Genomic DNA, 25,646 nt, shown 5'->3' with positions numbered 1-25,646 from the left:
ACAGCTCAGTAGCAGGCCGTGCAAGTGCAGCGAGGCAGCACAATTTTCACGCGAAACACTTGCGTGTTTTTTTTATTTAATATTTTAAATATTTCTATCATATTCTGCCGCCATTTTATTTTGATTTACGATTTTTTATTTTCCTCCCATTTCTAATAAGCTATTTTTCAAATATTTAAATTTATCGCGCAAGTAATGAGAATAATTAATAAATTTCGAGTATACTTTTTAATCTAATTAATATTATTATTGACTCAAATAAATTTTAATAAAATTATTAAATTTCAATTTTTAAATTTCGCGCCAAGATGGCGCTATCGCGTGTCACTGTAATCAACGTTCAGATTTTTGCTAAAGTGGGGGGCGGTTGAAAAATCGCAAAGTCGATTGTTTTGTATCAACTGGCGATCTAATAGCGTCAGTCAGTATCATCGCCAACGGCAGTATTAGTTCAGATCTTTCTTTACGTTTAAATTGAAACACAGTATTGCAGTTAATTCGCGGAATTATCCATAAAATTTATTGCTCATAGTGATTATTTAATTAAAATATGCAGTGTTTGTAAAATTTAAATTGTGCAAAGTGTCTGTGGTGTCGTTAAGTGTTGAGTGTTCAGTGCTAGTAAAGTGTTGCGAATTGCTGATGCTGATAACTTCCAAGTTCCTGAGCAAAATCATCTGGCATCGTCTGGTGGGAAATAGCAGTTAAGTGAAGTTTTTTTAGCTGCAATGCACTTGGAGCAATTTAATTCAAATCTCCAAGTGTATCAGGACACCCTTCTGCACATTATTTCCCCACCAAGGTTTGTTCAAACACTTTCGTGTTTTTTTTTAATTTTCTAAATATTTTTCTATCATATTCTGCCGCCATTTTATTTTGACGTACGATTTTTAGTTTCCCCCAATTTTTAATAAATTATTTTTCAAATATTTAAATACCGCGTAAGTAATAAGAATAATTAATAAGGGTGTATAATAAAATAATTAAAATTTATAAACTGTCTGATATTTATTACTATTACATTCATGCTCATATCTTAATTCCAGAAGGACTTATATTTTTATGCGCCTTTTTTGGCTTTAGTCATTTAGTTTAAAATCAAAAGGGCGTACAATTTTTTCTTAATCGTTAATCATATGAAGACTTATTCTAAAACTGAAAATGTTTTTCTTTTTTTGAGTTTTTAGCTGTAAAATAAGTCTACAAGATGATTGGCAATGAAAAAATAATTATACGCCCTTTTGAAATTAGTAACGCGAATCAGTGTGAATGTAGCAGACATGAGATAATTTATAAATTTTAAATAAGTAAATTAATTAATAAAATCAATTAAATTGAAAAAAATGCGCGTACGTGTTGTTCAATTATCTAAATATGCATTTTTTAATTTTTATTCCACTTACATTTTATTTATTCGTTTCAAAATTTTTAAAATTGCTAATTGTCTGGTGCATTCACACTTATGTAACGCAATATATATATATATATATATATATTTGTTGCAAATGGTGAAATATATCACGAAGAAAAATAAAACAGATATAATTAACTCCAGTAATAATTAAAGCAGCAGACTCGAGAAATCTTTTTGTTTCTAAATGTCAAAAATAAAAATTAATAAAAATATTTTTGAAAATGTGTATGAAATCTTTATATATGTAAGTACATGATTTTGAAACATTATTATACTAATAATATGTAATTTATTTATATAAAAAAATATATAAAACTGTCAGATGTTGCTTTTATTTTTATGTTCAATAAATGGCGGGAAAATGTCAGAACTTTAAACTGACGCCTCTATAGTCTACAGAAACTTTTTCTGAGTAAAAAAAAAAACAGGTCCATGATAACCATGTGCGTTAAACAAAATATATATTAAAAAATGGAATTGGATATATCATTTAATAATAATATTTGAAATAGTTATAAATAAATATCAATATATCTGCGGCTAATTTTCAAGTAACGATAATTACTTATTATAATATTTACACTAAATTAAAAATTATACAATAGAATTGATAAACTAATTAATTATAAATTTGTATTTCAGCATGTCTATAATCAAATTCCCTTGGATTAATATATGTCGGTTGATGTTGACACCTAAGAAATTAATAATTAATAAAAGAACATTTACACACGAAGTAAGACATTGTAAAGAGTTAATAATAAATAAATTACTTAATGTAGAATCAAATATTGCTGATGACAAATGGTCATTAATACGCAAAGAATTATTTGACAGTAGTGCAGCCATCAATGAAGCCAATATTGACTGTGTTATTATTGACACATGTAGAGAATCAGATAATCCGAATTTGGCATTAAATTACGTCCAACATTTAATACGAAATGAAAATAAAAATTTGAATATTGCAACTGTTGGTAAATATTTTAAAGCACTGTATGACAGCCAAAAGGTATTGGACTCACAAGAAATTGAAGAGATTTATCGTCTATATGATGAAGTAAGGACAAAGTATCCAGTTGTTGATGCAATCACTGCTGAATATTTAATCTTGGGTTTATCATTGACAGAAAGATGGAAAGAAAGTGTTGAATTATTAGACATGATCACAATGACAAGTACGTCACGTAGCGCTTCTTACTCGTCAATTATATCAGCAGCTTTTGATCATGATGAATTTAAATTTGGTTGGGAGCTTTTATCACAAATGTTCCCACGATTATCACCTAGTAAACGTGCCTATAATTCTTTTTTAAAATATTGTACGAGAACGTCCAATAATTCGCGAGAATTGGAGTATGTTATTAACAAATTATTTGAATTATGGAAAGCGAATGACGTATTAGCGCCTCTAGATGTTATTACGTCAATAATTGATCTCCTTGTTAGCACCGGCGAATGGGCTGCTAGAAAAACATCGATTGGAAAAGAGTAAATATGTTATGTAATTAATTTTTAATGAATAAATTTATAATTTATTCTATACTCAATAGTTTTAATTAACTATATAGTAGCTAATGATATATTTTTACAATTATTCAACAGTGGTACGTGTGATCATTGTAGACAAGCACTGAAACCTTTAGATCTTAAGCCAGGAGATTTTCAATATTTGACGGATCTTGTGTTATCTAAAAATTTAATAGGCGAAGATGTTTATGGCAAAACAACTCCTGAGGAGTTGAGGCAGTTTAAAAAATTTGTTGACTCAACAAAACCTTATGATATCTGTATTGATGGACTTAACGCGGCTTATACCCTCAATCGAACTCAAAAATCGTCGTTAGGCCAAGAGGTAATTGAAAAGTTTGGCATTATGACAAATCGCTCCAAAATCTCTCTATGCACGGAAAGAAAATTCCACTAAAATTTACCATGTTAACATCGTAATCGTGGACTAGACTTTCATTAGCGTCAATTTTTAAATGTCTTATTTAAAAATTTACTATGTAGGTTATATTTTTTGCTATTTAACATCGTAATTTTAACAAAGACTATAGTAAATTTTGAAATAAGGCATTTAAAACTTGACGCCAATGAAAGTCTAGTCTACGATTACGATGTTAACATGGTAAATTTTAGTGGGATTTTCTTTCCGTGTAGCATTTCTCTACCTAAAATATGTCTATCGTAAAATAAAACTATCCTTGAACTGATTACTCCAAAACAACTCTATCTAGAGCAACTCTCCTCAAGTTCAAGCTTTACTCCGAAACTTTTCTATTCAATGAGAAGACATGTTAGTTAACATGGAAATCCACGTGTTTTTTCCGTTAAAAGTTTAGTCACACTATTATTAATTCATCCTTGCGCCGAAAAAATAAACTTTAAAAATTAGTGCCTGAAATTACAACCCGGAACCTGGATATTCATACAGGAAACTTTAACATTTCAAACAAATTTTATAATACGTGTCATAAATTTTGAATGTTTAAGTTACGATTTTTAAAGTTTAAATATTAATTTTTCTTGCATAGACAATAAATTTTGATGCTTATCCCATAATTATTCACGTTTAAATTTTAAATGAAAAACTTACTATTTAGAATGATAGTAAGTACGGATCACTTTATCATTATGATTCTTTTCGCTTCTCCATTGATACAGTTCAATTTTTTCCGTGCGGGTTTTATATCACCTTATCGTGGTTCTGGTACATTTATATCTGTCATAAATAGATTATTGTTGGGAGTGTTTTTTAAAATTTAATTCAGTTGAGTTGACTCGGATGGTGTTTTAATTTGGGTAAACCTGTTTCTGGTATAGATGTTAATTCGCTGGTAATTCGTAATTTTTTTAACTCCCCGCTAGAAAAATTTTAAATTTTTAAAAAAGAGGGAAGTTATTGGTTTCGGTCCGATTTTCGAAAATTGAGCTTTCATCAGATCTCGATGTCTTGATATTCTACAAAACTTTTGACTACTGTCAGATCTGTATATAAACTTTTTTAGTCTGACAATATCTTTGGAACGAATCAATCGATTTGAATTTACTGTGCAGTAATCGAAAGGGCTCGCCAAGACTTAAAACTGATTAGAATTTAGAGTAGATCAGTTGAGTCGTTTATATAAGTCTCAATAAGTCTTTTGGTTGCCTCAAATCACGAGCAAATCGATCGATTCGTTCCAGAGATATCGTCAAACAAAAGTTTACAAATAATAACATTTAAGCTCTCTAAACCCGAAAACAGCAGGAAGTTTTGGAATTGGACCGCAGGGTCCGGTTTTTAGATTTTTATTTTATTCCAGAAAGCTCTGAAACTTTTTTAAATGTTTTAGACAGTTTTGAAAATTTAACGGATGCTTTATAAAGTTTTAGAATTTTTTTCTAATGTCTCAAAAGTTTTCTGATGGAAATAATTTTTAATTAAGAACTTAGATTATAGAGAATAGTGTGATTATTTTTTAATTTTTGTTTACTGAAACTCAAATAATTAAATTAATTTTCTAGCTAGCGTTAGTTGTTGAAAAATTCGTTGCACAAAAGAAAAAAATATTCATACTAGGACGCAAGCATATGAATAAATGGTCACAAAATCATATGAGTTACATACGAAAACATTGCTACCTATTTTTCGCAAATAATTTGTAAGTATGAATTCTCATCTATTAATAATGAATTTGAGTTGATGTTTTTTTATTCTTAATTTATTTAGATCACAGGATGACCCATTCTTACTCTACGCAACTCTTGCCAGTGGCGCAAATTCATATTTCGTATCTCGAGATTTAATGCGTCAGCATAAATTCGACCTGCAGGATGATAAAACTCGGCAATTATTCCGTCACTGGCAGATAAGCCGGCAGATCTTTCCTACATACGTTGGAACAAATTTCCATAGAACATTATTACTTGTTTATCCTCCCAAATATCTTCCAGTTGCTCAAAAAAATTCACATGGCTGGCATCTACCATGTGCTGAAGATTCAGATCTAAAATCAGCCGATCTTTATATTCCGAGACCACCTCAGACGTGGATTTGCCTTAGAAAAAATCATTAACTCATTATTGTCCATATTTTTAGTTAAAAGTACACAGAAAAAAAATAATTTACTTCTGCTGTTTTCTTTCTTTATAAAACATTTTTTTTTTTTAATTAAAATTGTAAAAATGTTGTCAATTATTCTTATTTTATATTTTTAATAATGATAATAAATCAATTAGATTACAAATTATAAATATCTACGAAAGATTTATTGTGAATTGATTCGAAAAATAAGTGATAAAAATTAAATTTTTGATAACTATACTATGATATAATTTTTTTTATTTATTGCAAGTAGTAAATAAAAATAAAAATAATACAGAAGGTTAAATTTTCTATTTTATTAATCGATTTACAGTTTTATTAGTTACAAAATATTAAAAAAAAAATTAAAAAATGCTCATTTGTTGCTGACTATTAAATTAAAATAATATAAAATTATAAGTTAATTATTCAGTAGACAGACCCATGGAATTCCGTAGTCGTTTTATATTTTTATCCTAAATTTATTTTCCATAGAACTTTTTTTTTAATTACCAGATTTAGTGTTTATAGCTTTTTGTGCGCATGTCTCGAAAGCGGCCGCTACTTCACATTCATTCTCACCCTTATTAGCTTTAGATTTTTAAAATATTTTTTATTAATTTCATGTTTTTTATATATTTCTTTGCTTATATAATTAATACTTATTATCTTTACCTTCTTCGACGCATGGTTTTGCACCTTCAATCAAGACTTTTGCAAAGTCTTTTTTACCTCCTTCCAACATAGAATTTAACTTTTCTTCCATTTTATCAATTTGTAATTTACCGTCTGTCATCTACAGAAAATAAAAAAAGACATAAATTCAATTAAATATGAAAATGGGCAATCCGGCCATACCCGGAATGAAAAAGTATTTTTCTTATTTAAATAAATTTAAAATGAAGTTCTAAATCGTTAATTAAAGCTTATTTCATAAACTACAACATGCATTTCAAAAAATTAAAATAATTGTGTAGACTTAATTTCAATTTCATGATATTGATTCTGGTATCTTTGAAACGCCACTAAAAATGAACTAATAAATCAAAAATAAATTTATAATAGTGTCAGTTGATGTTTATTTCATGAGCTACACTATAAAATTTACGAATATCAATTATGTCTTATCATTCAGAAGTTATGAGAAGATGAAGCTGCGAAAGTAAATTATTTCAATTTTTTTCAAATATTCGAGATCATCAATTTGTTAGAAGAAATTGTTATAAAACACAAGTTATGCAGTGAAAATCAAAGCTGATTTCACGAACTTCAAGATGCATTTTACAAAATTAAGTTATCGTTTCCGGTTCAAAAGTTATTTAAGGATAAAGCAAAAAATGATATTTTTACAATAATCAAAAAAAATTTCAAACACCCGCATCTTCTAAACTATTCGATCGAATTTGCTCATCTCTGAACTTGAACAAGGTAATTTCTCAAAGAACAAGTGTACCAAGTTTTATTGAAATCCGATAAAAATTGTAGCCAGCAACCGTCTGACGGCGCGTTATATACATACGTACATACATACAAAACTTTTGAACCAATGGCATTTTTTGACAGTTCTCGGCAAAATAAAATATATCATAGTAAAATTCTTTGAAAATTGCGACATGAGACTCTCTACCATATCTATATTTTTATAAGAAATATACCTAAAAATATCAAGTAGAATTAATATATTTTTTACTTACAACACCTGCATGATTCATACCGCATGCTTTAAAACATTTAATTTCTTGATTATCAGCATGTGGATCCTTGTTAAGAAGCGCAAAATTTTCTAAATTATTAAAAAAAATATGTATATAAATTTAAAATAAAACAACCAATAATATTTACATAAATTCCAAATTACTTCTTATATTTTCTGTCCTAATTTTTATAATATAGATTTATATTTGTACTTACCTGGTGTTAATTTATCTTTGCATGCCTTAAAAGTTTCTTCCATTGACTTTTTAATAAGTTCATCTATTTCTGAATTCGAACTAGCTTTATTTACCTACATTATTAATTCAAAAAATATAAAAGTTAAAAATGAATTAAATCGTGAAACAAAATATATATATATATATATATATATATATATATATATATATATATATATATATATATATATATATATATATATATATATAATTGCAAAGTATAAATTTAACAGAAGATATAATGAAATATTAAAAAATTAATTACAGTAATAAGGAAAGTGAATAAAATTCCTGCAGCAGCTAATGTGAAGCACTTCATTTTGGTTGTTTGTTTATTAAAGCACTATTTTAAATTTTGAAAAAGTTATTGATACTTTTTCTGTTAGAATTGGAGTGACTTAAATTAACATGCATACGCTCCGTATTTATATGAAAAAAATTCAATGGTAAGTGTCAATTACTGTGTCTTTGAAACAATCTCGTACATGAAAGGAAGCATTTCCTTGATCATCACTAATGATACATTCGTTATTACTATGTATTTATTATTGAAACATAAATAATTATGATATAATTACAATAATTAACAATAATCATTTATCATTGAAACAAATCTTACCGACTTTTCTGAAAAATTAATTACTTTAAATTAAAGTACAGTGTTATTTTAAAATTTATTTATTATCATACTTATGTAAAAATAAATACATATTTTTTGTCTTTATGCTATAGAATATTATACAATTTTTTAATTTTATGTCATTACTGATAGATTTTAATTTTTTAATGATTTTGTTTTACGGGAAGAAGTATAACTGTAAAGAAAAAAAATGAATTAAATGAAATTTATGTATAATTTTAAAAAAAAAGTAAATATTGAAGTGTAATATTACCTCTGGTTCTTTACTGTACCAGCACTTCATGAATTCCCAACTCGGTTTACAACCCTCAGTTGCAGTAACTAATTACAAAGTTACAAATAATTAGAGTTAGTTTTAATAACACTTGGAATTATAGAGAAGAGGAGGGGCAAAACGGGCTACTTAAGGAGATACTAAATTTTCGGGGACTCAAATGCTTAAATTTTTTTTTTTCTAATGATATTCAAAGTAAATAGAAAAAATTTTCAGCTGGCGTTAAAAAAAAATTTCATTTTTCGCGGGCAAAATGTGTACCCCCTAAGGGTGAAAAAAAATTCTGGATATTAAATAAATTTGATTGAATTGAATTCGCTTATGAGTAATTTACATAAAGAAAAATTACATTTTACATAATTATTGGATGCAAAGAAAGAAAAAAAAAATTTTAATAGTTTTTATCATAAAACAAAAGTCATTTACATTTTTCGACTGACACTCTTGATTTTTGAAAAAGTTTAATTGCCTACTTTAAATTGGTAATTTTTTATTTGTTATTCACTATGAATTACCAGCTTTAAAGTAAAAGATTTAAGTTATTTTCAATTCCAAAGAAAATATTTTTAAAAAAGTAATTATATATTTCTTAAAGCAATGGATTAAAAAATTATTAAAAGTTAATTAAATTGTAAATTTTTTCAAGTTGATTATTGAAATAAATCTGAAGTAATTTAACACTGGAAGTTCTTTTATTGTAAATTGATAAGAAAAAACAAATTGATTTCATACTTTTTTTTTACAAAAACAAAATTTTTTGAAAATGGTAAAAAAAATCAAAATAATACTCAATTATATTTATAAAAGTGATTCTGGAATATTTAAAAAAAATTTTCTATAAAATTTTTTAAATATCCCGTTTGCCCCCCCTCCCTCGCCCAATATATAATAAACAAGATCAATTAAAATATATACCTTCATTAGCGCAACCTGAACAAGCTGTTTTTGCTCTGTCTACCAATTCTTCGGGCATCAACATATCGATTTGTTTAATCATCGCGTCTATATTTAATTTTCCAGCTTTGTCAGCCTAAAGGAAAAAAGTACATATATTTTAATAAATTTTCTCATTAACATTAATATAAATAATTAAATACCTACAACTTTAGCCATCTTAAGCAAACATGTATGATAACACATAAGAGCTTCCTCTTCTGGAAATTGTCCTTCGTGTTGTCCATCTTGAATCTCTGATAAATTTAAAAATAAATTAAATATTTAATTATTCAAAGTACAAATTTACTTATATTTATATTTTAAAAAGTTACCTTTACTAAGTCCAGTTTTGGCTGCACAAGTTTTGCCCAATGGTTTCATAGTATTTATTATTTGTGCCATACTCATTCTCTATTTATTAAAAAAAAAAAAAATAATAACATAGATGTAAATTTTCTACAGATGTATGCTATCAATTATTAAAATAAAAATATTAAAGCTTACAGATTCAACATGTGGGATATTATATCCTAATAAAAAAGCCGCAGCAAGGGTGAAGAAAAGAGTATTTTTCATTTTGTATTTCCTTGCACTTAATACACTCACTCGATAACTGTTGGTCACTATTTGGCATAATGAGTTGCATAAAAATATTTTTACATCTTTTATACTTTAGCAACTCTGTTTTTTATTCTCAACATTATATCTCATTACATATTGCAGTATAATCAATGCTTAAATGTAAATTACAAATTACCCTATTCATCTGCTTCCTCAAAATTAATGACTTATTTATGTAACATTAAAACATAAATCATATACTATATATGTTACTTTATTAGGTAGTTATACAATACAGAAGGTGTTAAAATCAAAAAATCCAAAATGTTTTTTTTTATTTATTCGAAAAAAATTTTTAAATTTAATGGTTACAATAATTGTTGCACTGCATTAATGCACTTTCGAAGAAAATGTTGTAATTTTATAAACAAATAGGAAATAAAATATAAATGAATTAATTCCTTCGAAAGTTATTCAGGTTATTGAAATCCTTTTGACTCAACCAACTTTGAATAACTTTCGAAGGAGTCAATTGAGCAAAAAATGTTAAGAGACCTTTTTTGTAGAACATTAAATTTCGTTCAAAAATGAGCCATGGTCATGTTTAGATATTTATTGATTCGTCAGTTACAAAATTAAAAAGTAAAAATGTTAAATCGAAAAAATATAGCAATTTATTAAGCTTAATTAATTGGAAACGGTTTGTCTGACGAAAATTTTCAACTAGACCTTTTTTGTAGGGAATTTAATTTTACATAAAAATAAGTGGAAATTAATTTTTTTTTACCCTTATGTTTTAGCAGTTCTGACGTAAAACATCAAATTATGAATTAAAATTAAAAATAGAGATGATAGACCTCTTAAATTTAATATTAAGGGCACAAACTTTAATGAAATTTTTTTTTTGTCATTCTGAAAAATATTTTCGATACAGCTGAGAAAAAAAAAATAGTCAATTTTTTGGCCCAGTCTAATATATATGTATTCAAATTATTTAAAAAATTTTTTTATTATACATTTATTTGTCTGAAAAAATGAAAAATCTCCATTTTATTGATTATATTATGAAAATTTAAAAAATGTTATTATTTTTTGTCATCGGGTGATCTTAGTTTTCTGTGAACGAATCACGTTTTCTAAATGAGTAAGCAAAAATGTAAAAATTAAAAAAAATTCAGTTGTGCAATAGCGTAAAATAACTTTAAAAGATCAATTATTTTCGACATTATTTTATTAATTCTAGTAATTAAATTGTGTTTATTTTTTCAACGATAATTCGAGTTATAATTGGCCAATTGGATTGACTGGAAGTACATCAAAACAGTTCAATGTCAGACATAAATTATATCCTCTCATCTCAGACATGACGTCGACACAAAAGGAAGCGTTTCCTTCATAATTACCTTATTAATCTCGTTATCTATTATTATTGTTTTTTTTTTTTTTTTTTTTTTGTTTTAAGGAAATCAGGAAATACTCTATAAGTACATTTGTTAATTAAATAATAAATTTTGATAATAGAAAATGTATTTTTATATCAATTACTAGAATAGCAAATCGTTACTTCAGTTCGAAAAGTAGAATCTCTCATTATCTTGAAAATGTTTCAGAAAATATTGAAAACTGTTGAGAAATATAATGGCATATATATATATATATATATACAGAACAATAGCAAATAATGATACTTAGAAAATATGTATCGAATGAAATTCTACTCAATATGTTGATCGTTCTGCTGAAAAATTTTCTGTGAATTTAATGGGGGAAAAAAAAAAAAAAAAAAAAAAAAATATTAGAAAATTTTCGGGCTGTGACTTTTTAAAATTAATATTACGTCAAAATGTTTTCATTATTTTTATATTTTCAAATAACATAAATATACATATACATTTGCAAAATATATTTGTGTATATCAATGTGAGAAAAAATTACCTCTAAAGATAAAAGTTAATAATATTTTCAAATTATAAATTTATATCATATTTATTTTGTTGTTGAAGATTGAATAGTTAAATTTTTATGGGAAAAAAACGACCTGTAAAAAAAAAAAAACAAATATCTATACACTGTAAAAAATTGGGATTGAATTCAGAGTGATTACGGATTTTATTTAAATTTTATTCACTCCATCATTCGGTTCCGGAGTTTTAGAAAAAATCACTTCGCATACGGTGTAAATAGGTAATAATTTCGGAGCAGTCTGGATTTTATTTCAATCCGCATTTACTCTGATTAGGAGTTTTAATATTAAAATAAACTCCCCTTCGGAGTGAATTTTACTCCGAGGGAATCAAATAAATAAACAGTCATTCGCTCCGCATTCACTCCAGATTTAATCCGGGTTCACTCCGAAATTTTTTCACAGCGTATATATATTAGACTGGGCCAAAAAAATCGACTATTTTTTTTTCTTTCGATACTGTGAAAATATTATTCCTGATGACCAAAAAAAATTATTGTGCAAGTTTGAACCCTTAATATTGATATGAAGAAGTGTATTATTACGAATGTTCGTTTTTTGACAGAAATTTAATTTTTAAATTCTTTGTTTCTATTTTAGATTTTTGTAACTACTAGAAATATTAGAATTTTTTCTAGTCAAAATATATATTTTTCAAGGAAATTTAATGCTCTACAAAAAAGGTCCCTTAACATTTTTTGCGAAATTCACTCCTTCGAAAGTTATTTAAGTCGTTTTTACTCAACTTCAACCTTGAATAACTTTTGGAGGAGTGAATTTCGCAAAAAATGTTAAGAAACCTTTTTTGTAGAGCATTAAATTTCCTTCAAAAACATGTATCTTGACTAGAAAAAATTTCAATATTTCTAGTAGTTACAAAAATCTAAAATAGAAACAAAGAATTTAAAAAACAAATCAGTATTTAAGGCACGGTTACAAGGAAACGACCCGTTTTACGTCAATTTACTAGAAAAGTTTTTTTTGTAGAGAATTCAATTTCGTTTAAGAATGTGCATTGCTCAAATTTTTCAGATAGATGATTTACGAGTTTTGGGTAAAAAATTAAATTTCTGTCAAAAAACGAACATTCGTAATAATACCCCTCTTAACACCAATATTAAGAGCTCAAACTTGCACAATAATTTTTTTTGGTCATCAAAAATAATATTTTCACAGTATCGAAAGAAAAAAAAATAGTCGATTTTTTTAATATATATATATATATATATATATATATATATATATATATATATATATATATTAATGATTTTTAATGTTTTTATAAGATTACCTCTGGACCATTTAAGAAATAGCATTTGACAAATTCAAAACTCATTCTACAAATTTCCGTAGATTTAACTAGAAGATAATAATTTTTTAAATTAATTATATCAATTAATAATAATCAGGTATAAATAATAAATTATACTTTAATAAAAAATATATTTACTTTCACCAAAACAATCTGTAGTAACAGCTTTTGCACGAGCTACTGAATCTTCAGGCATCATTAAATCTGCTTGCTTGAGTATAGTATTCAAATTAATGTTACCATTTTTATCAGACTGAAAAAAAAATATTTACAATACTTTAAATATGTAATCAACTTACTACTATTCAAATTAATAACTAAGTTATCATTTCTACAAAATTTATTCTTACGATTTTTGCCAATTTAAGAAGACACGAATGATAACACATTAGAGCTTCATCTTCTGGAAATTCTCCCTTGTGTTGTCCGGCTTGTACCTCTAAAAATTATTTATTATTAATCTGATGTTTAAATTATTTAAGCAAATAAATTACCTGGGCTAAGACCCGTTTTTTCTAGACATTTTTTACCCAGTGGTTTCATAGCATTTCTAATTTGTGTCATAGTCATTCTCTGCCCATAATAAAAAAAAATTAATTACAATAAAATTTCTTATATTTGTAGTGACAAGTATCAGATTAAATAAAAAAATTTTTCTTACAGCATCAGTTTGAGAAAAATTTATAAAAATAAATATAGCTATTGCGGTTGTAAAGATAATAGTATTCTTCATTTTGTATATTTATTATTATACTTGATATAACAATTAAATACACTCACTACTTTGGTGTACCCTGTCCAGTTTAAATATTTATTGAAAAAAAAAACTAGATTTACATCATCTTATATACTTTTGCTCCTCTATGATCTGTACTTTTAATAACATCTTGTCATAAGTGACAGCATAATCGGTACTAAATTTATGTTATACACTTACAACTGTCAAATATTCAGCAATTTATATTTACGTATTATTAAAACACTAATTATTGATTGTCTTATTACGCACAGCTATTGTTTGTTACGTAATATTGATATTAGAAATAAAGCATAATCTAATTATCAAATTAAACTTATTTTTTTTTTTATTAAAACGAACTCATTCATCTTGCTCAGTGAATTAAATTAAATGAAACCCATACCATAAGATTCAGGGTAATTTCAAAAAAGTATTCGTATATAATCTTATTAATACTCTATTTATTAAATTCTTTTTTTAGTAGAGGAAGGTGGGGCAAAATGGGCCTCGTAAAAAATGCGGGATTATATGTAAAAATAATTATATAAATATTGGGGCCCATTTTGCCCCCCCCCCCTTCCCCCCACTTCCACTGAGTAGAGTACCATTGGTGGCCGTTGTTCAATTTTTGAACGTTTAATGCTTCATTTGAATTGATGGAAAAGTATAAAAAAACTGCCATTGTAATGGTGTGGTAAAAGTATCTTTGAACACACTTGAAAAGTTACCCGTATGAAAAAACAATATATGGTTGAAATATATAAAATCATATATGTTTGCTACAAAAAAATATATGATATATTATATTGTATATTATAAAAAATCATATAGCGACTTTGGCCGATTTAATATAAAATTATATACAGTAGTAAATATAAATATATGTATTCCATATATGTAACTTACATGATTTTTATATTGAGCTATATATACATCTACATCTACCTTATAATATATTGTATTGATATATTTCCGTTTATATTCAAAATATATAAAATTTTTATATGAAATGAAATATATGGTAGCATATTATTTATATTATATATGGCACCATATATTTTCTTTGTTATATTTTAGCATATATCTTATTCGGTGTATGTATATGTATATGGGTATATCATATATTCGCATCAAATCAACTAATTTCGAGAACTTTATCTGCAATTTAAAGAGTATATTAAAATTTAGATCTAATTTAATTAATGTGGGTCATACGAATAAGAAACTTTTTTTTTCATACACAATATAAATATATGTTTTTATATATGATCAAAGTATATTTCTCGTATATGATAGAAATATATATTTTTATGTATGAAAAAAAATATAGTTTTCGTATATGACAAGAGTATATATTTTCATATATGATAAAAATATATTTTTTGTATATGATTGACATAAATATTTTATATACGCTAAACATATACGAACTCATATATGATAAATATTATATTTTTCAATTAAAAAAAAAAAAGTATATCAGAAAATATAGTTAAATTGGCCACATATATTTTCTGATATTTATCATATATTTTTACATATATTTTAACCATATATGTTATTTTCATATGGGTAATTATGTCATTGCCCAAATTACAAATTATTGTACAACTCATTTGCGAAGCAATGAGATGTGTTCTACTAACGCTTTTTCATTTAATTTTTTGACATGTCCAGAACTGGGCCTAAAGTGGCCAAAAGCGATATCTCTATGGCATATTTATTTCGAAAATATAACTATTGTAAAGGATCGCATGTTGCGGCTTTTATCAAATTTTTATATATGTTTTATTTTTTCACGCAATGCCAAAAATATAATTGGTTCAATATATACACTGGTAACAAAAAAATTAAGGAATATTCAAAAAATTACATATTTTTAAGTTATTTTCAGTAGGCTGTAACTTGAAGAAAAATAGTTGTACAGCAAAAAAAAAGCACATTGTAGCTTCAAATATCTAGCTTTCAAATTTGCTCTTGAAAATTTTATCATACGCGGTTCCGGTGTAATTCTAAGAAAAATATAAAGAAAAAATTTTTCAAACTTTTGCTCGACTTAAAAAAGGTCTACGGACTTCAATAAATTTTTTTTGATAATTAAACCACGAAGATATTTTAAGTAATTCTATGCCCTTTGATTTGCCGTAATTAAAAACTCTGTACGATGATTTAACAGAGTTATCGTCGATGAAAACAAAAAAATCCAATTTGATTTTGACAATCAATATCTCGGGAAAAAAAATGATCGTACATGGAATAGAAGTGGGATTTTGAATAGTGCGAAACACTCTTTATACGAGAAAATTAGTGAGTTGATGAAAAAATTTTTTTCTCAGCGGCAAGTTGACTGAAAAAAAGAAAAAATTCGCGTATTTAAGGATATTTGGATAACTTAGTATAACTTTGGATATAATCGATTAACTAAGAATATCCTCGGTAATTCATCAACTTCAAAGTGTCCCGGGAACCCTGAAAATTTCGAAGCGCGGTGGTCTTTTTTTTTTAGTGTGCCAAAGCTTTAAATTTATCGTTTTCACAAAAATCGCGTGATAAGCAATTTTTCAGTTTTCACTCATATTTTGAATTTCAAAGCGTTTTTTTTTTATCTTTAATTAATGCTTATTTCTTTCAAGTTACAGCCCGTCAAAAATCCTTTAAGAATTTGTAATATTGAAAATATCCTTTAATTTTTGTGACTAGTACATTATGTATAAATATATATAACACTGTCAGCTGAATGGAGCCGATTACGATTAGAAAAAGAATAAGGAAAGTATAAGCACAATCAAGATGTGGGACTTGAGGCCAAGCAACATTGGCTTATATGATGATGCGATGAAAGAATAGGTCAAAAGCAAATAAATTCGTAATTTGTCAAGAAAAGTAGATGAAAGGGTAAAACGGATTTAGGCTTAATTACCCAAAAATAAAACATGAAAAAATAATTGGAATAAAAAGAATATATTATGAGCGATTATTGCGAGACAACTTCAATATTTTAATGTCTGTGCGAGGGCGTGCAATTCGGCAAAATGATGTTTTTCATCGACCGATGTGTAGAACAGTGACCTATGAAAAGTCATTTTTGTTAACAGCTATTAAAGTTTGGAATAGTTTGCCATCACAAATTGTTGCAATTGACAATTATCAAAAATTCAGAATTTCATGTTACTCAATGTATCTAAACAATAGTAGAAATAATATATAGAGTCTATACCATAATGATAATGTTACTGATAATAATAATGATAATATTTAATAATTATAATAAAATAGATATTTTGATTCACTATACTGTGCTATTACTAATTACTTGTAATTATTAATTTTGTAACTTATGGCCATTGAGGAATGTAAATTCTAGGGTCAAATAAACTTATATATAAATAAATAAATAAATAAATAAATATTAAGATATGAGTAGATTGCAAATGCTGATATAAGTGGCAACGTAGTAAATTAAATTTATTATCGTTATTATTACATACATATATGTCTTTACAATAAGTTCTTATTTTTTATTATACTTAAGATAGTGCAAAGGAAATTAAAGTATATAGACAGTAATGTATCCAACTCAGCCGTAGATTTTAATTATCAATAATTTAATTTTTATGGGTAAAAGTAACTCTGTAATCCATAAATTAATTAATAGCTATTTATTAATCAATGCAACTCAGAATAAGAAAATAATACTATACCTTTGCATCCGTTTCACAATAACATTTCCCAAATTGATAAGCCTTTTCACAAGGATCATCACTTGTGGCTATTAAAAAAATTAAATTTAATACTTGTTAATTAATATTATTAAAAAATTTTTAAAACAATCGAATTTGGCTGAAAAATAATTCAAATTCACCTTTAGGATAACAAGTTGTATAGGCATTTAATGAATCTTCTATCATCTCTTCTGGCAATACTATTTTTGTTTGTTTAAATGTACCTTCTAAATTGAAATTATTATTTTTGTCGAACTGGAAAAACAAATTATGCAAAAATTCATCTACGTTTTTTAAACTCAACTAAAAATTATTTTAACAAAGCATTCAAATAATTAATAATAAATTGAATTGTTAAATACATACAACTTTTGTCATTTTTGCCATACAATGCATGTAACACATGAAGGTTCTATCTTCTGGAAATTCTCTATTTCTATGTTGCTCCTGTAACTCTGAAAAGTAATTAAATTATTAATTGAATAAATATTATAATAATCGAGTCAACAAATATTATAAAATATGTACCTGGACTGAGCCCTACTTTTGATACACAAGTTTTACCCAGTGGTTTCATCATGTTCTTGATTTGATCGATAGTCATAGCCTACCAATGAAAAAATTTTTTTTAAAAATAATATTTTTTTTTTTCACAAAACTTAAGTAAACACACTGTAAAAAATTATAAGAGTTAACGCGGTTTAAATCCGGAGTGAATGCGAAGCAGATGACTGTTTATTTATTTAATCCTCTGGAGCGAAATTCACTCTGAAGGGAAATTTAATTTAATACTGAAAATCAGGTTCGGAATGAAATTCACTCCTAAAGGAAGTTTATTTTAATATTGAAACTCTGAATCGGAGTGAACGCAGATTTAAATAAAATCAAGATTACTCCGAAATCACTCCGTTGAAAAAACAAACTCCGTATTTACTCCGTATATGAAGAGTGAATTTTAAAAACTTCAGAATTCCGAGTGACGGAGTGAATTCGGATTTACATAAAATCCATAATTACTCCTAATTCACTCCCAATTTTTCACAGTGCACACTAATTTTTAGTAGCTCTCAACGATCAGAACTTTGAGTAAAAAAACAATCGACTAAAATTAGAACTAATGAATGGATTTTAAAGTTCTCATCCCTTATCAAAAGAAGCGATTTAAAACGATTTAAAATGTTAAATGCTCAAGAGAAGAGCGACTTCAAAGTATTTAAAAGTATTTAAAATTTTTGTTTTTTTAATAGTTTTAAATCGCTTCTTTTAATAAGGGATTATTGATTGGTTTAATCTTTTGTTGTAAAATTATAATGGTAACACTTACAGCATCAGTATTCAAAACATTTAAAGAGATACAAAAAACAGCGGCAATTGCTATTGTAGAGATACTATTTATGCCCTTCATCTTTACATTTATTCATCTATTTATAAATATATTTATTTATCGAACTTTTAATGAAACGCGTATGCGACTACTCAATTGCTTTATAGTATATCCGGTATGATGAATTAAGGAAAACGACATTTTTTCTTCAGCTTATATACAGTGATTATTCGAAATTTTAATACTATCTTATTCTGTATAATCAATATCTGAATAAATTTTATTCCATTCTTCTAATAATTGTCAATTCATCGACAATTTTACATAATATTAAAACATAGAGTTCAAGCAATGTATCAACAGTTAACTATCGTCTGTTATACAATACAGATGCAGGAAATATTCATAGATGTATAATGAAATAATTTTGAAAATTATTTTTTATTGAAAGCGATTCATTCTTTTAATTGATACATATATTATTGGTAGACTGCTCGAATATCTTACCTCTTATATCTTTGAAAACATTTTAAATAAACTTTCACCGAAATTCCATACACATAAAATTCAAACTCCAGCTTTCCAACTTTGTAACTTATCTATTCAATTCGATTATATTTCATTTATTTTTCAGAAGTTAGAAAAACAATTGAATTACAAAAATTATTTGATGAGTGAAAATTTTTAGGTTAAAAGAAAAGTTGTTAATTTTCTCATTCAATTATGTATAATATCAATTTATTTTGAATTTCGAAACGTCTTCGTTCAAAAACTTTACTTGTAAATAATTTTTTCAAAAGTATTTATATACAAAAAAATGTAGTTACATTATCGTGTTAATACCTAAAAGTTTTTTGCAAATATATACAATTTGATCTTTGTGGATGTGCATCAAATTTAAAACATCTTGCCAATCTGCTTCAGGATACAACGTGAAACTGGATTAGGAGTCGTGGGAATTTCGGAGATCGATAATTTTACTGAATGCTCATCATGGCTCAATTTACAATTATTCTTGATAACATACTAACTCCCACAAACCAAAGATATATACAATATATATATATATTAAGGTGAGTCAAAAAAAAACTAATTTTTTTTTCATTAGTTACCATGAAAATATCGAAGATGATGAAAACAATATTCCGGTAAAGTCTCAGCTCGTAATATTAATATGCAGAGGTGACTTTTCGTAATTTTCGATTCCCTTTCTTTCAAATAACATGGGGAAAAAAATTTTAAGTTTAGAATTTTATACCTTGCCAATGGCTCATTATACAGATAAGCTCAGAATCAAATTTCGTAGGAAATTGAATGCTCTACAAAAAAGTCTTACATCATTTTTTGATAAACTCATCCGTTTAAAAGTTATTGGAGTTTGAAGTCAAATTTATAGTAAATTTTGAGATTTCTTTGCTTTTCCAGCGAAACTATCAGACTTATTACAAAATGTCCAGTGATCTTCTTCTTAGGCAACTTTATTTCCTACAGATTAATTCAAATAAAGTTTTTTTAAATTCAACATAACTTTTTGGTTATTTCCATTCTAATGTCAAGCTTTTGAAATCGATTAGAACACTATACTTTTTTTAAGAACTTGATGCTGACTCTACCACTTGTTGTAAATCTAACATCAAAGGGATTAGAAATTTTTACACTCAAATCAGTTTTTGAATTTATACTTGGGTTATCTTGAGAAGAACCTCAGGTGGACTTGATCAGAAAGATGTGATATGGAACTCATCAGGTTTGCCTTATTAAGCCAAACCTTATTTTAACCCCATAAAGTCCTCGTAGTACATCAGGAAAATCAGAAAAAAATTCTAGTCGGAAACGAATTCGATAAAAAATTATAAATACCTATTCACAAGACTATTAGCATGTTATAAAGTTTAAAAATAATTAATTAGTCAAGTTTTCGAGCGATTGAACCAATAAAATTTTATTCTTACAACACAAAGTTATTGGTCAAGTCAATATTCTATTTTTTTATCATTATATATCGTTCATTTAGATGAGGTTACAGTCTGTTATGATTAATAAATTTAATTACCTTCGTATTCATATGCACTGTAAAAAATCGGGAGAGAATCCGGAGTGAATTCGGAGTGAAATTAAATCCGAATTCACTCCGCATTCACTCTGCCACTCGGAGTTCCGGAGTTTTAAAAAAAAATCACTACGCGTGCGGAGTGAATGGGGAGTTTTTTTTGACGGAGTGACGCGGATTTTATTTCACTCCCAATTCACTCCGATCCGGAGTATTAATACTTAAATAAATTTATTTCAATTTATATTAAACTGTTGAACAGTGTGTGTATTCCGGTGTGCAAATGTGTGCGTGTGTGTGCACGTGTGCGAATGTGTGCGCGTATGTGCGAATGTGTACGTGCGTGTGTGTGTCCGAATATGTATGTGGGTGTGTGCGTGCGTATCAGCTTATCAGTAATTTTATACACGAGTTTTTACTTCGATTATATTAAGTGGAGTTATATTTTATTAATCATATTTTTAAAACTCCTCTCCGGAGTGAATTTCACTCCGGAGGAATTAAATTAATAAAAAATTATCTACTCCGCGAAAACGCCCCTTCGGAGTGAATTTCACTCTGAGTGGAGTGAATAATTACAATTCATTCACTCCGCATTCACTCCGGATTTAATCCGCATTCACTCCGCGAATTTTTTACAGTGTATATACAGCGATAAAAAAACAATTAATTTAAAAAAATTTTTATTGACTGATTGATATCAAATAAAATAAAGAAATACGGAATATTAAATAAAATGTACTTTATTTTTTATCAAGCTATTTATTTTTAATTTTTTTTTATTCTCGATTTCATACAAATAATCTTATAGTTCAAAATTATACAATTTATTACTTTTTTTTTATTATTATTATTACAGCCTCTTTCTTCTTATCATTCATGGTTACAGTAAATTAGTAGTATTGATGTCATATATAATTGTAATTGTGAATAATTTGATGTTTACGGATAAAAGTAACTCTATAATACACAAATTAATCAATAGAAATTTATTAATCGATATAAATCAGAATAAAAATAATAAGATTTTACCTTTGCATCCGTTTCATAATAACATTTCCCAAACTGATAAGCTTTTTCACAAGGCTCTTCACTTGTCGCTATTTAAAAGTAAAAATTAAATAATTGGTAATCAATATAGTAACGAAAAATTTCAAGTATAATCATTAATCATATTTAAACGAAAAAATTATAAAATTCACCTGAAGGATAACAAGTTTTATATGCATTTATTGAACCATCTATTAAATCTTCTGGCAATACTAATTTTGCTTGTTTGAATGTACCCTCCAAATCAATTTGATTATTTTTGTCAAACTGAAAAAATAAAACTTACGATAATTTATTTAATTTTTTTTAAACTACACTCTAAAAAATCACCGGGATAAGTACAAGCGGTGTAGGTATTAAAATCGGCGGTGTTAAATTTCAACACCGAAAGCGGTGTAAAAATAACGCCACCGCCGGTGTAGGAATTTTTTATTAATTTTCATAAAGAACTGACACTTCTTATGTTTTTACCACTGCCGAATTACGCCTCTTACATCAGTGTAAAATCATTTTAACACTGGGTGGAGTTAAAATAAGTGGATTTTTAACACCACTCTTTTACAATTTATAAAAAAAATTTTAATTAGATATAAAAAAAAAAATTATAACAGAAAATATAAATACTTACAACTTTCGTCATTCTTGCAAGGCAATGAATATAACACATGAAGGATTTTTCTTCTGGAAATTGTCCATTTCTATGTGCTTCTTGTAATTCTAAACAGTGATTGCATTAATAATTAAATAAATATTCTAATAATTAAAGTGTAAATTAAATGTCAAAAAAATACCTGGGCTAAGTCCAACTTTTGATACACAAGTTTTACCCAATGGTTTCATCATATTCTTTATTTGTTCTACAGTCATAATCTATCAATAAAAAAATTAAATTCTGATTATTTACAAAACTTAAATAAAAATACTAATTTTTATCACCTCCCAACAATCAGAACTTTTAGTAAATAATAAATCAACCAAAATATGAACTAATGGATCTTAAATTAAGGAAGTTCTCATCATAAGGCGGTTTACTATCTTGTTGTAGAATTAAAATAGTAATACTTACAGCATCAGTATTCAAAAAATTTAAAGAGATACAAAAAACAGCGGCAATTGCTATTGTAGAGATACTATTTATGCCCTTCATCTTTACATTTATTCATCTATTTATAAATATATTTATTTATCGTATTTTTAATGAAACGCATATGCGACTACTCAATTGCTTTATAGTACATCCGGTATCAAGAATTAAGGAAAACGACATTTTTTCTTCAGCTTATATACAGTGATTATTCGAAATTTTAATACTATCTTATTCTGTATAATCAATATCTGAATAACTTATATTCCATTCTTCTAATAATTGTCAATTCATCGACAATTTTACATAATATTAAAATATAGAGTTCAAGCAATGTATCAACAGACAACTATCGTCTGTTATACAACACAGATGCAGGAAATATTCATAGATGTAATAAAAAAATTTCGTTAATTATTTTTTTATCAAAAGTGATTAATTTTTTTTATTTAATAAATAGATATATACCATCCGTAGACTGCTATGTGTTTTTAAATCTTCAAAAATACCTTAAAATTTTTATCGAAATTTTACACACATAAAATTCAAACTCTAAGTGCTAAGTTATTGTAAATTCGATTATATTCCATTATATTATTCAGATATCCTTTAAGGAGTGAATTTCACTCCGAACCGGATTTTAAATATTAGATTTAATTTCCTTTTGGAGTGAATGCCACTCTGAAGGGACTAAAGAAGTAACAGTCATCTATATCCCAAATTCACTCTGGATTTAATCCGCGTTCACTCCGAAAATTTTTTATAATGTACACATAGGGGAGGGAGGGGCAAAGTGAGCATCTAGGGGCAAAGTGGGGCTCTCAAAATTTTCTATACTTCAATAAATTCGGACAGATAAGCTTATCGAAATTTCTTATGTAATGAGGGCTAAAATAGACTACCAAAACCGTTCATTAAATATGATTTATTAAGAAAGTTAAAGATAATAAAATTATGTCTTACATGGAAAAAATAGAATATTAAAAATTAATAAATAATTGTAAAAAGTAGAATCTGTTATCAATAATTAGTACTATTATGTGCTTAATGCGAAGTAGTTTACTAATTTTTGTAGATTCCTAAAAATTACTATCAATTATTTCAAAAAGTAAGTAAATATTATTATTTTTAAGTATAATACGTGACTTTTTAGTGAAAGTTAAGTAATTTATGGCATAATCTATTAAAAAGTAATGATTGGACAAATTAAGAATTGGTATCTTAGATACTGATTTTTACAGCTGAAAATTGCAAAAGTTACTAACTTTTATTTTATAAATTTGATATCACTACACGGAACGAAAATTATGGGAATGGTTCCTATAATTTTGTGAAATTTCATCTTATACCAGTATAGGAATGACGACCATAAATTATGGGAGCACTTCCCGTAATTGTAGGAAGTGCTCCCATAACTATAGGAATAGTTCCTATAATTATGGGGATGATACCCATACTATTATGGGAACCGTTCCTATAATATTATAAGAATGGTTCCTACAATAGTATAGGAACCATTCCTATAAATTATAGGAACCATTCCCATACTATCTTGAAAATATTAATTCAACGAAAAGTGTGAAAATTACTTCTACACGGAAAGAAAATTAAAGGAAATATTTCTATGTATTATGGGAATGGTTCCCATAATGGTATAGAAGTGTTACCCATACTATTATAGGAATGGTTCCTATATATTATAGGAACCATCCCTATACCATTATGGGAACCATTCCTATAATACATAGGAATACTTTCTATAATTTTCTTTCCGTGTAATCAATTATTAGCTTAAAATATCATTTATTCTTCATTAAAAGTTAATTTGCAATATACATAAATCGAATAAATGATAAATGATAAAATGAAAAATTAGTATACTAGATCTTTATATATTAATATGTGCGTTTACTAATTTTTTGGTTCCGCATTTTTTAAATTTTTCTATGTTTATTTGAATAGTAATAACTTTAGATACCAATTTATCGATTATTTTTCATATTAATTTTAACATACGAAATTACAAATTTTGCTTTTCTATGTGTATCAAATTTTAATATAAATAATAGCCATTTTATAAAATATATAACGATCCTAGTTTGATATTAGTATCGAATATACTAATTTTAAGTCGAAAATAAGCTACAAACTATTAAGATTTTGAGCATCACTTTTTCCGTGTAAAGTTATATTGCAGCAGACTATTAAAATGATTTTTTATATTATTAAAATACAATTATTTTATAGTTATTTGCAAATATCACACGTGAAAAGAATAAAATATATCCAATTCGAAATTTTTGGAGTACCCACTTTGCCGCTAATTTTAGATTTTTCAATTTTAATGGACGCAGCATAATGAAGTAAAAATAAGTATCAAGGCTCTAAAAAGAAGTAAATGCGTAATAAAAATTAATGATATAATTATTTTCCTGAAGAGGCCCATTTCCCCCCCCCCCCCTTAATATAACATACAATATATTGATTATTAATTATATTTCATTTTTCTTTTCTTAATCTTAACAAAAAAATGTTATAATTTTATTTGAAATTATAAAAATATTTTCAATATTTCTA

General features: G+C 26.4%; 5 protein-coding genes across 5 annotated transcripts; 1 reads left to right on the top strand and 4 right to left on the bottom strand.

Moving 5' to 3' along the window:
• The first annotated feature begins 1,841 nt into the window (after positions 1 to 1,841).
• Positions 1,842 to 5,783, top strand: LOC103568288 (mitochondrial ribonuclease P catalytic subunit). The gene is made up of 5 exons (XM_008545099.3): positions 1,842 to 1,965; positions 2,057 to 2,905; positions 3,020 to 3,269; positions 4,925 to 5,061; positions 5,130 to 5,783. The coding sequence occupies exons 2-5, from the start codon at positions 2,058 to 2,060 to the stop codon at positions 5,473 to 5,475; spliced, it is 1,581 nt and encodes a 526-aa protein (XP_008543321.1). The 5' UTR covers positions 1,842 to 1,965; position 2,057; the 3' UTR covers positions 5,476 to 5,783.
• A 205-nt stretch (positions 5,784 to 5,988) lies between these two features.
• Positions 5,989 to 7,733, bottom strand: LOC103568374 (uncharacterized). Its single transcript, XM_008545211.2, has 5 exons — positions 7,680 to 7,733; positions 7,395 to 7,488; positions 7,178 to 7,266; positions 6,159 to 6,279; positions 5,989 to 6,074 (listed from the first exon to the last, which is right to left on the bottom strand). The coding sequence occupies exons 1-5, from the start codon at positions 7,731 to 7,733 to the stop codon at positions 5,989 to 5,991; spliced, it is 444 nt and encodes a 147-aa protein (XP_008543433.2).
• Positions 7,734 to 8,155: 422 nt separating this feature from the next.
• On the bottom strand, positions 8,156 to 19,475 carry LOC103568376 (uncharacterized). Its single transcript, XM_053737935.1, has 15 exons — positions 19,393 to 19,475; positions 18,090 to 18,168; positions 17,928 to 18,016; positions 17,702 to 17,816; positions 17,541 to 17,608; positions 17,458 to 17,469; positions 13,595 to 13,673; positions 13,451 to 13,539; positions 13,239 to 13,353; positions 9,769 to 9,887; positions 9,597 to 9,675; positions 9,430 to 9,518; positions 9,244 to 9,358; positions 8,308 to 8,375; positions 8,156 to 8,229 (listed from the first exon to the last, which is right to left on the bottom strand). The coding sequence occupies exons 2-15, from the start codon at positions 18,163 to 18,165 to the stop codon at positions 8,212 to 8,214; spliced, it is 1,131 nt and encodes a 376-aa protein (XP_053593910.1). The 5' UTR covers positions 18,166 to 18,168; positions 19,393 to 19,475; the 3' UTR covers positions 8,156 to 8,211.
• LOC103568289 (general odorant-binding protein 83a-like) lies at positions 11,846 to 13,833 on the bottom strand. The gene is made up of 6 exons (XM_053738205.1): positions 13,762 to 13,833; positions 13,595 to 13,673; positions 13,451 to 13,539; positions 13,239 to 13,353; positions 13,080 to 13,147; positions 11,846 to 11,863 (listed from the first exon to the last, which is right to left on the bottom strand). The coding sequence occupies exons 1-6, from the start codon at positions 13,831 to 13,833 to the stop codon at positions 11,846 to 11,848; spliced, it is 441 nt and encodes a 146-aa protein (XP_053594180.1).
• Positions 19,476 to 21,806: 2,331 nt separating the features above from the next.
• LOC128667579 (general odorant-binding protein 83a-like) lies at positions 21,807 to 23,132 on the bottom strand. Its single transcript, XM_053738204.1, has 6 exons — positions 23,052 to 23,132; positions 22,777 to 22,855; positions 22,614 to 22,702; positions 22,138 to 22,252; positions 21,968 to 22,035; positions 21,807 to 21,895 (listed from the first exon to the last, which is right to left on the bottom strand). Exons 1-6 carry the CDS (start codon positions 23,130 to 23,132, stop codon positions 21,878 to 21,880), a joined length of 450 nt encoding a protein of 149 aa, XP_053594179.1. The 3' UTR covers positions 21,807 to 21,877.
• Positions 23,133 to 25,646: the final 2,514 nt, after the last annotated feature.

The sequence above is a fragment of the Microplitis demolitor genome, chromosome 4 (assembly GCF_026212275.2).
Source record: "Microplitis demolitor isolate Queensland-Clemson2020A chromosome 4, iyMicDemo2.1a, whole genome shotgun sequence".
NCBI lineage: Eukaryota > Metazoa > Arthropoda > Insecta > Hymenoptera > Braconidae > Microplitis > Microplitis demolitor.
The sequence above is the reverse complement of the archived record's forward strand: the minus strand, read 5'-3'. Positions and strand labels throughout refer to the sequence as shown.